Source organism: Mus musculus, chromosome 18 (assembly GCF_000001635.26).
Source record: "Mus musculus strain C57BL/6J chromosome 18, GRCm38.p6 C57BL/6J".
NCBI classification, from domain to species: Eukaryota; Metazoa; Chordata; class Mammalia; order Rodentia; family Muridae; genus Mus; species Mus musculus.
The window spans coordinates 9,437,809-9,450,682 of record NC_000084.6 but is presented as its reverse complement, the minus strand read 5'-3'; the positions used below and the strand labels follow the sequence as shown (position 1 = coordinate 9,450,682).

Genomic DNA, 12,874 nt, shown 5'->3' with positions numbered 1-12,874 from the left:
TGGAACAGATTGTGGTGGCTTTCCTCACCTTACGTTCTTTTCAACGTTTATTTTGGTTCACAAGGCAACTCACGCACACAAATCCACGGCAGGTGAAACATAAAACAATGTAGTCCAAAACTCAGAACACTACAGCTAATTCGTCACGACTTCAGCCCCTGTCCCCAGGCTGACTCCCAAGTCCTCCGTAGAGACTGACAGAAGCTGAGCTCCTAACTCAAGTTGGAGCTCCTTCTAATACAACGGCCTGCCTCACCCAAGAGGCTGCAACAAGCCCCCTCCAGTGTGCGCCCCCTTGTGGCTGCCGGAGCCACTATCTATATTCTGCCACTGCGACTTGAGAGCAGAAGAGCGGAGAAGCGCACTGGTGTCTAGACGGCGCAGACGATCAGACAGCGTGCCGGCGTGCTTCCAGAGCAGGGGGAAGGAGCCGGGCTGCGTGTAGAGGGCGTGGCCTAGCAGAGAGGCGGAAATGTTGCAAGCCGGCGTGGGGCGGGGCCGCGGGGAGGGGGCGGGGCCGACGCGGCCAGGCGTGGGGCCGGGCTCGCGAACCCCAGCCGCACGCCACGGTTGTCGTGCAACGCTGCGGACGCTCCCGCTAACTGCGGTCCGGTCTGCGTATCCGCGCGCACTCGCGTGTCCCCGGCGTGAACCGGAACCGCTTGCGGAAGTCGCCGCTGGGAGCGGAGCGCTGAACAAGAACACGGTGGGAGGCGGCCTGCGCGGCGCCACCCGCCATGGCCGCGGCGGGGTGAGCACTGCGTGGGGCCGCAGTCGCGGACTCGGGCTCCTCCGCCGCAAACCAGGGGCTGAGGCCGTAGCAGCTGGGGTCGCTGTCTGTCGGTAGCTGTAGCCGCCTGCACGTCGTCGCCGTCCATGGCGCGGCCCCGCCGCCGCCGTCGCTGCTGACCCGGGCCCGGAGCGGTTTCCGCCCTCCACGGGGCGCGGGCGGCCTGCCTTTGCGCCCGAGCCTGCGCCCGCGCCCCGGGGCTACCGGTCGGGTAGTCAGCGATGGGGAACACAACTTCGTGCTGCGTGTCGTCCAGCCCCAAGCTCCGGAGGAATGCGCACTCGCGGCTGGAGTCCTACCGCCCGGACACGGACCTCAGCCGTGAGGACACTGGCTGCAATCTGCAGCACATCAGCGACCGGGAAAACATCGACGGTGAGCGGCGCCGGCCTGGGCCTCGGCCTATCCCTCTCCTCCCTGCAGGACTCGGAGCCTTGCTGCTCCGCTGCCCCGGGCTGGACTGGCAGGGAATGGTGGAAATTTTGCTAGCCACGGCCGGGGAGGCCCAGTAGGTCCAGGGAGGGCGTGTGGCATGCGTGTGCTGGGTTGCGTCTACATGCGTGTGCACCCCAGAGATGACATGGGAGGCTCCAGGCAGTGTGCTTTTGGTATGTTGCCAGAGTTATGTATAGGATGGCGGAGGGGTAGTATTTGCTCTTTCCAAAAGGAAGGGGATTGTGACAGTGTTCTGACTGGAGTTGCTTTGCGTTCCCCCAGACAACTCTACCCCTTTTCCCATTAAAAACTAAACCAGGCCCAAGGGAGTATGCTTGTGACTGTATATGCACAAATGTATACATATGTACTATGCGATTATATACAGTCCTGCGCACACAAACACATATTTTATGGGTATGGTTGAAGTAAAAGGTTCACCTCAGAATGTTTAAAAAAGAAAATACCAGGTGACTTCAAGTTAAGTGATCTAGTTTTAGCATGGGCTAGAATTATGGTCCTATGAATTTCAGATTCATCTGGGTGACTTGTATTTTTAAAAAAGTTAAAGGAGGCATTATTGCACCTAGTAATGTTTTATCATAATTGGTTTTGCAGTATCTTTTTCAGTATTGTTTTGTAATCAAACTCATATCGTACGTTGGGCATAAAATACAGTTTATATGGTTTCCAACTTAAAAGATTAGAAATTGGAAATCTTTAGGCCTTGTTTTTTGTTTTTGTTGTTTTTACAAAAATCCTCACACAAATAACCTAGTTAAATTCACTTGTAATTTTTCACATGTGAATGAATTGATAATTGGTATTGATCCATTCTTGTTGCCTTTGGGAGTATTCCTTGTAATGTGAAAGGCTACATTTGAGTGGTAAAGAAAAGAGTTTTCTCGTTGTTTGTTGTCTAAACAGTGTTAGCATTTTAAGGACAGCAGCTTTATTAAATGAGTGTGATTACTCATAGTTTATAGTAAATTCTGACACTACATGATTTTTCTAGTGTTATTTAAGATTTGTGTATTTGTGTGTGTGTACATGTGTACGCACTCGAGAATGTGTTACCTGTGTGTGCCAGTTGAGGTAAGAGGAAGGTGGTGTATCCTTACAATCTGGAATTAGGTGGTGGTGCTGGGAACCTATCTTGGGTTCTGTGGAAGAACAAGAAGCACTCTTAATCACCAAGCTATCTCTCCAGCCGCACTAGTGCTAATTTTGTGTGTCCATTAGCTTGCTCTTCTCTTTAGGTGATTTTGAATTGCAGCTACACATTTACACATTTAAAAACGTGTAGAAGAATATAAGACCTCTTTTTATGTACCATAATAAAACTGTATTTTAAAGGGAGGAGTGAAGCAAGAAATGAGTTCATTGTAGAAGATGGGAACAGTGTTGGCAAGCAAAAAGTGTTAAAGAATACTTTAATAAATGTAATTATACAGGTTTACATTAGGCCAGTTTCATGCAGGTATGTAATGTACTTTGAGCTTATCCTCTCCGTCCCTCACTACCCTCCCATTTTCATATCTTCCCCTTTTTATTAATCTCCTTTGTTCCCAAAACAATTTTGCTTCTATCTTCATACCACTCCACATAACAGCATTTTATGTATCTCACCCGTGAGAGAAGGCATGAATTATTTGCCCTTCTGAGACTTATTTAATTTGTTTAATATATTTGTCTAATATATTTGTTATATTATACCCATTTTACTTCAAAGACATAATTGCATCTTTATGGCAGAAATGAATTTCATTGTATATAAATCACATTTTCTTTTATCATTCTTCTATTAGTGGGCAGTGGTGCAATAAGCATTGATGTGCTGGTATTTTTATATTTTTTTCTTTGTTTTGCTTTTTAAATTTTGAGCAAATATCCATTAGAGATATACTGAGTCATAAGATAGATCTCTTTTTCAGGGATCTTCATACTGACTGTCACAGTCGGGATGTTAACACTCTCACTGTCCTGGAACTCACTTTGTAGACCAGGCTGGCCTCGAACTCAGAAATCTGCCTGCCTCTGCCTCCCAAGTGCTGGGATTAAAGGCGTGTGCTACCACCATGCCTGGCTCATCTTTTTCTTCTTTTAGGAATTGTCTGTCTAATTCATTATACCAGTTTTAGATTAGGTAGATTAGTTTTTGATCACAGGTGATGAGGTTTCTGAGTTCTTGTGCATTCTAGATTTTAAACTCTGTGTACTGTATTTAGTTGGTAAAGATTTCTCCCAATTTGTAAGTTGTCTCTTCATGAAGCTATTTTCTTGAGTGTTCTTAGACATTATTTATCTTCATGAGAACCCATTTATCAGTTGTTGGTTCTATTTCTTGAGAGACTGGAGTCCTGTTTAGAAGTATATGCCTGTGCTGGGATCTTAAACATTTTTTTCTACTTTGTCCTTACTAGTTTTATGGTTTCAAGTCTTGAAATAAGATCTTTGATCTGTTCAGAGTTGTTTTTTTGTATGTAATGAGACATGGGTCTAGTTTTATTCTTCTGCATGTACATGGCCAGTTTTGCCAGCAATATTTGTTGAAGAGCCTATTTGCTTAAATATGTATTTTTCTGATTTGTTAAAAAAAAAGTTCTATGATTATATTGGTTTATAGCCAGGTCACCTCTGCTTTTCTTTTGATGTATTGTGTTCTTGTACTAACTTTATAATGCTTTTCTCATCTTCATTTTGAGTCAGAGTCTTTGTAGCTCTGGGTGTCTTGGAAGTTACTAAGTAAATCAGACTGGCCTCAAATTCAGAGAGATCCTCCTCCCTCTGCCTCTGGAGTGCTGGGAACAGCAAGTGCCAGTGGTGCTTTTATCACAGTGTGCTGGAGCACAGCTTAGAGTCATCACCTGCAGCACTGTTGTTTATCACAGTGCTCTGGAGCACAGCTTAGAGTCAGGTGCAGGGATCACCTCCAGCATTGTGCTTGCTCTGGATTGCTTTGCTAGTTGGTCTTTGTGTTTCTCTGTGAATTTTAAACCTTTTTCCCCCTTTCCTATTTGTGAAGAAGAATCTTGGTGTTGGAATTTTATCCAACCTGTAGATTTTTTTGATAGCATAGCTATTTTCATAATGTTGTTTATGAGCATATGAGCACATTATAGTATCTTCAAATTATTTTTTAATGTTTTAAAGTTTTCACTGTAGAAGTTTACTTTGGCTACCCTTATTACAAGGTTTTTGTTTGTTTTTAATTAATTGTGAATGGAATTATTTTTCTGATCTTCTCAACATGTTTTTTATTGATATCTAGGAAAGCTACTAATTTTTGTATATTGATTTTTTTTATCCCATCTCTTTGTTAAAAGTGTTTTTTATTAGCTCTAACATTTTTTTCTGGTGGTCTTTTGGGTCTCATGCATAGATTATGTTATCTGCCAATAAGGTTACTCTGATTTCTTTCTTTCCCATGTCTATCTTTTATCTTTCTTTCGTTATATTGTCCTACCTAAAGCTAAAGGAATAATATTGGGTAAGGGGAGTAGAGTTGGACACCTTTGCCTTATTCCTTATTTTATTGGAAATCCTTTTAATTCCCCCCCCGCCCCAATTAGTATAATGTTGGGTAGGGTTTGTTATATATATGGCTTTTGTTATGTTGATAAGTTCTTCCTATTCCTAGTTTCTCCAGAACTTTAATTATGAAGGGTTGCATTTTGCTGAGGTGATCATGTGATTTCTGTCCATGCACCAACTTATGTGATATATTACACAAACCATTTCTTTTTAAATCATGGATGATCTTTTGGATATGTTCTTGAATTCTGTTTGCAGAAATATTTTTCCTTTTCTTTATTTGGTGGAGTTTTGTTTTAAATGAGAAATAAGAAACACCCCTCCTGCTCCTCCACCCTCCCCCCCAAAAAAAAAACAAAAAGAAAAACAAAAATATTCACATTTCAGACAACCAAATAGAATATCCCTATGCTCTGTAGTAAAGAAATGGATATCATGGTTGTAGTCAGCTGTTTGGCACTAGGGCTTTGTCTTAGTTGGACTGACTATTGCAGTGATGAAAACACCAAGACTCAAAGCAACTTAGGAAGGAAAGGGTTTGTTTGACTTTCCTATCCTGAATCACAGCCCATTGAGGAAGCCAAGGCAGGACCTGATGAAGAAGCCATGGAGGTGTGCTTCATCCTGGTTTGCTCCTCATGGTTTGCTCTCTACTTGCTGGTTTTGTGTCAACTTGACACACCTAGAGTCTTCAGAGAGGAAGGATCCTTAGTTGAGGAAATGCCTCCTTGAGATCCAGCTGTCAGGCATTTTCTTCTCAATTAGTTATCAATGTGGGGAGGGCCCAGCCTAATGTGGGTGATGCCATCCCTGGGCTGGTTCTGTAAAAAAGTGGGCTGAGCAAGATAAGTGAAGCAAGCCAGTAAATAGCACCCCTCCATAGCCTCTGCATCAGCTCTTGCCTCTAGGTTCCAGCTGTATTTGATTTCCTGTCCTGACTTCCTCCGATGATGAACTATGATCTGGCAGTGTCACCCCCCCAAAAAAAACCCTTTCCTCTTTGGTCTTTGGTCATGGTGATTCATTGCAGCAATAGAAACCCTAACTAAGACATGCTCTAAGATACACCTAAGTTCATTTGTGAGGCCTTTTTTGAGAAAAACCTCTAGAAGACCACAAACTTGTTCTTCAGATGTAGAGTAATTTACAGCATAAAGCTGATAGTAAGGTTTCTAATGGAGGCTGTAGGGTCCTCTACAGTCCATTTTTTATAACCATGCTAGTTTAGTTTAGACCTCTAAATACTAATTTGTCATAAAAATAGTATTCTTCATCCCAAGTTCAACAGATGCATCTAGAATTTATCTAACCAGAAGTTTTCAGCAATGGTATTATTTAAAGCAGAAATATAAGCCTATTCAGTAGTATGAATAGGTTTATTTAAAAGTTTCCAAGATGCAGCTGGGCTGGTTGGCAGTGCAACCTGCTGCTCTCTAGGGCTATTTTGGTATTGAATCATATAATGACAACAGATTTAAGTAGAAATGTGTATAGAGTCAATGTGTGTTTGTACATATTTATCTTTGAATATTTCAATTTCTTTGTTATGGTTGGTCTTTGGTATCCTTGTGTTCCATATATGGATTTATTTAACTGCAGACCACAAATATTTTAAAATAACTGTATCTGTACTGAATACATATAAACTCGTTTTGTGTCTGTTTGGCACACATGCTAATAACTATCTAAATAACAGTTACTATTCAGTGTTGTGCATCTCTGTGTACAGAGGATGTGGTCAGCTATGTACAAACACTTGGCCATTTCTTGGAGGGACTCAAATATCTGTAGACTCTGATATCTAGCAGGATCCTGGAACAATTACCTGCAGCTACTGAGGGACAACTGTATATTGTCAAATTATTAGTAAAATTTTAAGATTACCTGTCAAGACTTCTTGTGTGCCATCACTGTCTTTCCTCTATCTTAAAAATCATCCCAGGCAACTACTAGGATTGAAGATTGATAGCTTGTTCATGACTCTTCCAGACTATCTGTGTTATTTTAAATGGCAGATATATGCATTTCCCCATCACACTCCAAACATAGAAAGGGACAGCATTTGTTCCTGGTATGTCAGTAACTTGCATTAAGGTAGGTAGGCTTTTTTGATGTGCATTGGGAACTTACTAACCCTTTATACTAGTGTGTGATTATTTGAGATTTTGAAAGTTGTAGGCAGTTTAACCAACTGCCTAGGAGTTGTCTTTCATGAAGTCATTCAGAGGTCAAGAAAATAAGACTTCTTACCACTGATAGGAAGAGTCACAGCTGTTCTCTTAATTCTGTACCCAACACTGCTCTGAGTGTAAATGTAAGTATGGACATAGTCTAACAGTTATAGAGATGAATAAGAGGATAATAATAGGAGATGAGGAAGGATGGAATGCTGGTTTGGAACACAGGAGTCATGACAAGATATAAAGCTAACTTGTTAGCACACACACAGAGACCCACACAAAGTGAATAAGTGTATAACAGTGCAACAGTAGTACAAATATAAAATGTAAAGCAGAGCCCCTCCGCTTCAGAATGACATACACATACATACATACACATATACATATATATATTTCAGGATATATTGAAACATTGAATTTGTTTTGAAATTGTTAAACTATGAGGTAGAAAGAAAAAAAAACTCCTTTTCTTAGTGGAGATCAATTATATGACTTCTGTTTGAAAGTGATCTTTTTAAGTGGTAAAATGTACAAAGTGAACTATAGTTATTTTATAGTTCACATTATGCTCTGATACTTCTGAAAATGTTTTGCTTAAAGCCAGTAAAAACACTAAGGATCAAAATGAGACCAATATGCTTAATAAACTGAAAGTGCTTAATGAGCATGCCATTATTAACATGGCACCAATGTCTGATTTCTTGTGTTAAATGTAAAATATGTTCAAAGAGCTATAACCAGCTGTGTTTGAACTATCCCTAGGGAGAGGAGGTAGAAACTCGGGACCAGAGTCTATCTAGATATAAATATGTCAAGGGTGATGGGGAGAGAGTCATAGTACCATCCTTTTGCTTTCTAGTGGGCTCCTTTAGGGCCTTTAACTCAGGCTAAACTGGATTTCTGAAAGAATTTTAGGACTAGCCAGAAAGCAAGATGGAAGTCTTACTAAAGATACTTTGTAATATTTAAGCATGAGGATTAAGAGAAAGAGGCACACAGAAAGTTAGGGTATACCCCAGATCATGGGGTGGGCTTTTCAAAAAATAGTCAAAGATCACTTACTTTACAGTAGTTATATATAGGACTTTGGTGGGTTTTAAGACTATAATCTTCAAAGAATGCCTATGGAATCTCAGTGATTCCTTAGGTGCTTGTTGAGGGTACTTGACAGGCTAGGTAAAGCTGAAAATAATAGGCATGTAGGAACTCTGTCTTCACTCGAAACAGGTCACTAGTCCTGTTTCATATTTCCAGAGGAATGAGGCTCTCTACTCAAGGTCATATGCATTTAAGCCATGAGTATGGGTCATTGCTATTTTAATGTTAAAATATTTCTATGCAAAAGAATATTAACCTCAGGTCTGCAGCCTTCTAGGCAAATGTAAATTGTGCTAGAATTCTTGCTATACAAGAGGCAAGAGGTTTGGATCAGATTATCATCTGAGGCACTTCTTTGACTTCCACTGGTTTCATAATTCCCATGTCTTTTTTCATAAATATATGACTCCTGAGGGGGAAGCTAGCTGGGTTTGGAGTTGGACATAGAAATCACCTCTTATTCTTTGTAACATCCCAGTGTGATGAACACTATAGTCAATCCGAATTGAAAAACTTTTCCAGGAAAAACTATAACAGGATGGAGTTCACCTAGGCAGACTGTTGAGATAGATAGAAGGTGAAGTTAGGATTATATTTTATTTTCTTCAGAGAATGGGGTTTGAAATGTGTGTAAATATGCTGTATATTAGATGTTTGCTGTCCCTGGAGAGGGGCATTGTGTGTAAAGATAAGTTCTACCAGTCTTATCAGGTCGTTAGGCATTCCATAACATTTCTTTTAGGAATGAGTCTGGCTAGATCCACAGTTTCAGAAAGCTCAGAAAATAAATTATCCACTGTTTCTCAGTTCCGTAAACGACTTGTGTTTGTTGCTGTAACTCCCTAACTTCGGAGAAAAGTGACCTGCCATAATAAAAAATGAGAAGTCTGACAACTCACAAATGACAGCTCACAAGATCTACTGTCAGATCTCTATGTAGCTTTGAAATTCCTGTCAGTTTCTGGCTTGGCTAGTGCAAATGAGCGACTGTTTCCTTACCAGGGGCAACTTTTTTTTTTATTAGACATTTTCTTCATTTACATTTCAAATGCTATCCCAAAAGTCCCCTATACCCTCCCACCCCCATTCCCCTCTCTACTCACTCCCACTTCTTGGCCCTGGGGTTCCCCTGTACTGAGGCATATAAAGTTTGTAAGACCAAGGTCTCTCTTCCCAATGATGGCCGACTAGGCCATCTTCTGATACATTTGCAGCTGGAGACACAAGCTCCAGGGGGGTACTGGTTAGTTCATATTGTTGTTCCACCTGTAGGGTTGCAGACCCCTTTAGCTCCTTGGGTACTTTCTCTAGCTCCTCCTTTGGGCATCTGTGTTCCATTCAATAGCTGACTGTGAGCATCCATTTCTGTGTTTGCCAGGGCCCATCATAGCCTCACAAGAGACAGCTATATCAGGGTCCTTTCAGTAAAATCTTGCTGGTGTATGCAATGGTGTCAGCGTTTGGAGGCTGATTATGGGATGGCTCCCCAGGTGTGGCAGTCTCTAGATGGTCCATCCTTTCTTCTCAGCTCCAAACTTTGTCTCTGTAACTCTTTCCATGGGTGTTTTGTTCCCAATTCTAAGAAGGGGCAAAGTGTCCACACTTTGGTCTTCGTTCTTCTTGAGTTTCATGTGTTTTGCAAAATGTATCTTATATCTTGGGTATCCTAAGTTTCTGGGCTAATATCCACTTGTCAGTGAGTACATATCATGTGAGTTCTTTTGTGATTGGGTTACTTCCCTCAGGATGATGCCCTCCAGGTCCATCCATTTGCCTAGGAATTTCATAAATTCATTCTTTTTAATAGCTGAGTAGTACTCCATTGTGTAAATGTACCACATTTTCTGTATCCATTCCTCTGTTGAGGGACATTAGGGTTCTGTCTAGCTTTAGTGGCATAGTGTTGCAAAAATGGATGGTAGAGCACAACTTCCTGTACATGGAAATCATGTCTAAATCTCCTGTAGCACTTCTAAAACATTGGACACACTGCACCATTCAGAGAATGTCAGCAAGGATAAAAGGTTTTCCAAGTATTTCTGATGGACAACTGATTTAATTCATGTGTGCCAAGCCTACAGATGTGGAAAACTAACTGTAGCAGCTTTGCTAGGATATCTTCAAAACACATCCCACAACATGAAAGAAATGGAAAGATGAAGAAATGATGTATCTACTCAACCATATCAACTTTGGCTTCTAGAAGACAGAAGGCAAACTGTAATGCTATAAAATAACAAACTCTTTACCAATGGTTTTCAAATTCCACACATTAAAAAAGTCAGCAAACATCCTTGAAGAAATAAAGGCTGTAAATAAGATCACCATACCAACAGGAAACACAGCAAATGGAAGGGATGAAACACAGACAAAAGCCCAGCTTCCTACTCCACGGAGCCCTCTGAAGCTGAACAGCACATGCCTATCCACCTGAGCGCCTGAGCTGCTTAAGGAGGAGGACTGTGAGTTACAGATAAACTCAGACTACACAGTGAGTTCTAATCTAGCCTAAGTTACAGCAAAACTCTTGCCTCAAGTGGGTCAATAAAATTAAAATCAAGAATTAGATATAATGGTGACTAAAATAACAGTAATGAGTTAAACTTCTTAAAGTGATTTAAAAATCTAAAAATTCTGTAATTAAGGAACAAGATACTAAATGTAGAGTAAAATCTTTTCTTGAGAGGTAAAAAGCCAGATTTCATATCCTACCCAATAACCATAAGCATATACTGAAATTATTGTTAAGTTTCTCAAGGGCTAACTAAGGGGTTAGTGATGTGTTTTATAAAACCAATGATATGTTTTGTAGAGTGTGGTAAGGTGCCCTGGGGGGAGTACCTCAGCAGGCCCATGCTGAGGCATCCCTCTCCCCAGGTACCATCCATGTACAGGAAGTTGTGCTCTACCATCCATTTTTGCAACACTATGCCACTAAAGAGAATGTGAGCACCTACTGATTGTGCTATCTGCCAATGACATGGCTATATTCAGAAAGAGTTTTGGAACAGTCAGACAGATCTCAGGGTGCTTCTGTGGAACATTGTTACTTCTGAGAGGCAGTCTGTCTTGGTTTACCTTTTGCTCTTTCCAAACACCCTTTGGCTCATGTGGAAGAATATGTCTTGACATCTTTGGTCATGAATCTGTAAACAGCCTCTGTGTGCTGGAGATTTCAAAATGACCATTGTACATTGGAAACTTGTTTATTGTATATTTTTCATATATTTTAGATGTTGAAAAATGATCAAAGTGTCTCATAGAACATAGTATAATTGTCCTTAGAACTGCAAGTTGAATATGGTATATTTCATTGAGCATGGGGAAGTAGAGTAGCCTTCATGGAGTTAGAGAGTTCCTAGCTGAAGAGTCTTAGAGACAGTGGATCTCTTAGGAGTTGCTCCTCAGCACATCACTGAGCAGTGTCAGCTGTGGGACAGGACTTGCGAGAAAAAGTTCAGAACTTGTTATTGGATCCTGCTGCACGTATTCTCACCAGTTTGCACATTATGGCTCAGATCACCAAAAAGTGACCCATTTTGGTGCTTTCAAACCAATACACAAAATCCATGTTAGTTTGAATAAGAATTATTATCCAGAGAATTTTGTTGAAAAGCTGTGTAGCATCCTTATAAACTTGTCAGGATTTCTAGTTCAGGACCTTGAATATGAAAGGTCTTTTGATGTCTGCTGTCATTTGGGCTTGTCATTATCTCAAGGGATTGACTCTTTTTGCTTCCACATTGACTTACAGGGTTGTTCCCACATCAGATGTTCACCAGTGGTTGGGTGAGCATTATTTCCTGTTAAGTTGGCCTCTGCAGCTAGCAATATAGCATCTTTCAGACCAATTTCCCTGAGAGAGAACAAGAGAGATTCCCAAATGGAAGTCATACTCTTTAGATAAACTAAGCTAAAATGTGATCAAAGTCTACCCCCACACAGGAAATGATGCTATTTGAATCTGAACACCAGAAGGTACACTGTTGTCAGTCTTGGAGGCTGCCTGTGACAAACATTAATTAAGATTCTTTCAGTAATTCTTAACAGAAGTCTAATAATTGACTTGGCTAACTCAGTTGGCATAGCACCTTGCCAGCATTTACTGGTTTTCAGTCCCTAACACATATAGAGACAGGAGGATTAGAAGTTCAAGGTCATCTTCAACTCAGTAAATTTGAGGATAGCCTGGGCTACCATGTCTTAAAGAACAACTACTAAAAAATTGACTTAAAAAAAGAAAATTGATTTAAAAAAAGAAAGTCCCCAGTAATAACCAGGTTCTACCAGTTAGTTGCAGGACTGATGGTATCAGGGAAGACAGGACAGCCAAGTGACTGGCCTCAGAGATGGCAGAGTAGAAGGCAGAGGGAGGAATTGCTGTGCCAGTAGTAGTTGTGTTGAGGAATTGGGAAGAGAAGAGTTACTATATATGAGGACTTTCCATGAAAGCTGAAGGCAAAAAGCCTTACTGAGTTTCACAAGGAACTGGATTTAGGAGTCGTAGTCTTGTGCATACTGAGGTGATTATCTCCTCTACTAACTCAGTCTTTCTCTGTGTCACAAATTAGTTTCTCAGAAATCCTTTAAAAAATAAGTTCTCTTTCCTTGTCTATACATAATGGAAATTTGCCACCCCCAAATCCTTGCTTTTAGGACTACAAAAAGCCTAAGGAGTCTTTATATCCCAATAAAGTAGAGAGTTGACTCAGACCATTTCTTAAGTGGCATCTTTGGAGTAAAGAGTCAATCAAATGAGTGGAGGTGCTGAGCTCATATAACATTTGACAAATGTTGTCTTGTGTTTCTTGACTTTGATATTTTAAGGAACATGAGC

At 40.9% G+C, this 12,874-nt stretch overlaps 1 protein-coding gene across 3 annotated transcripts in view; it reads left to right on the top strand.

The window, feature by feature from the left end:
• Positions 1 to 528: 528 nt before the first annotated feature.
• Ccny (cyclin Y) overlaps positions 529 to 12,874 on the top strand; it is a 137,851-nt gene continuing 125,505 nt past the window's right edge. The window contains exon 1 of one of the 3 annotated variants that reach the window (NM_026484.4): positions 529 to 1,165. In NM_026484.4, coding sequence (NP_080760.2) covers positions 1,012 to 1,165 — 154 coding nt within the window. In that variant the 5' untranslated portion in view covers positions 529 to 1,011. The remainder of the gene's footprint in view (positions 1,166 to 12,874) is intronic. The other 2 variants (XM_030250583.1, XM_030250584.1) reach the window with 2 other exon arrangements.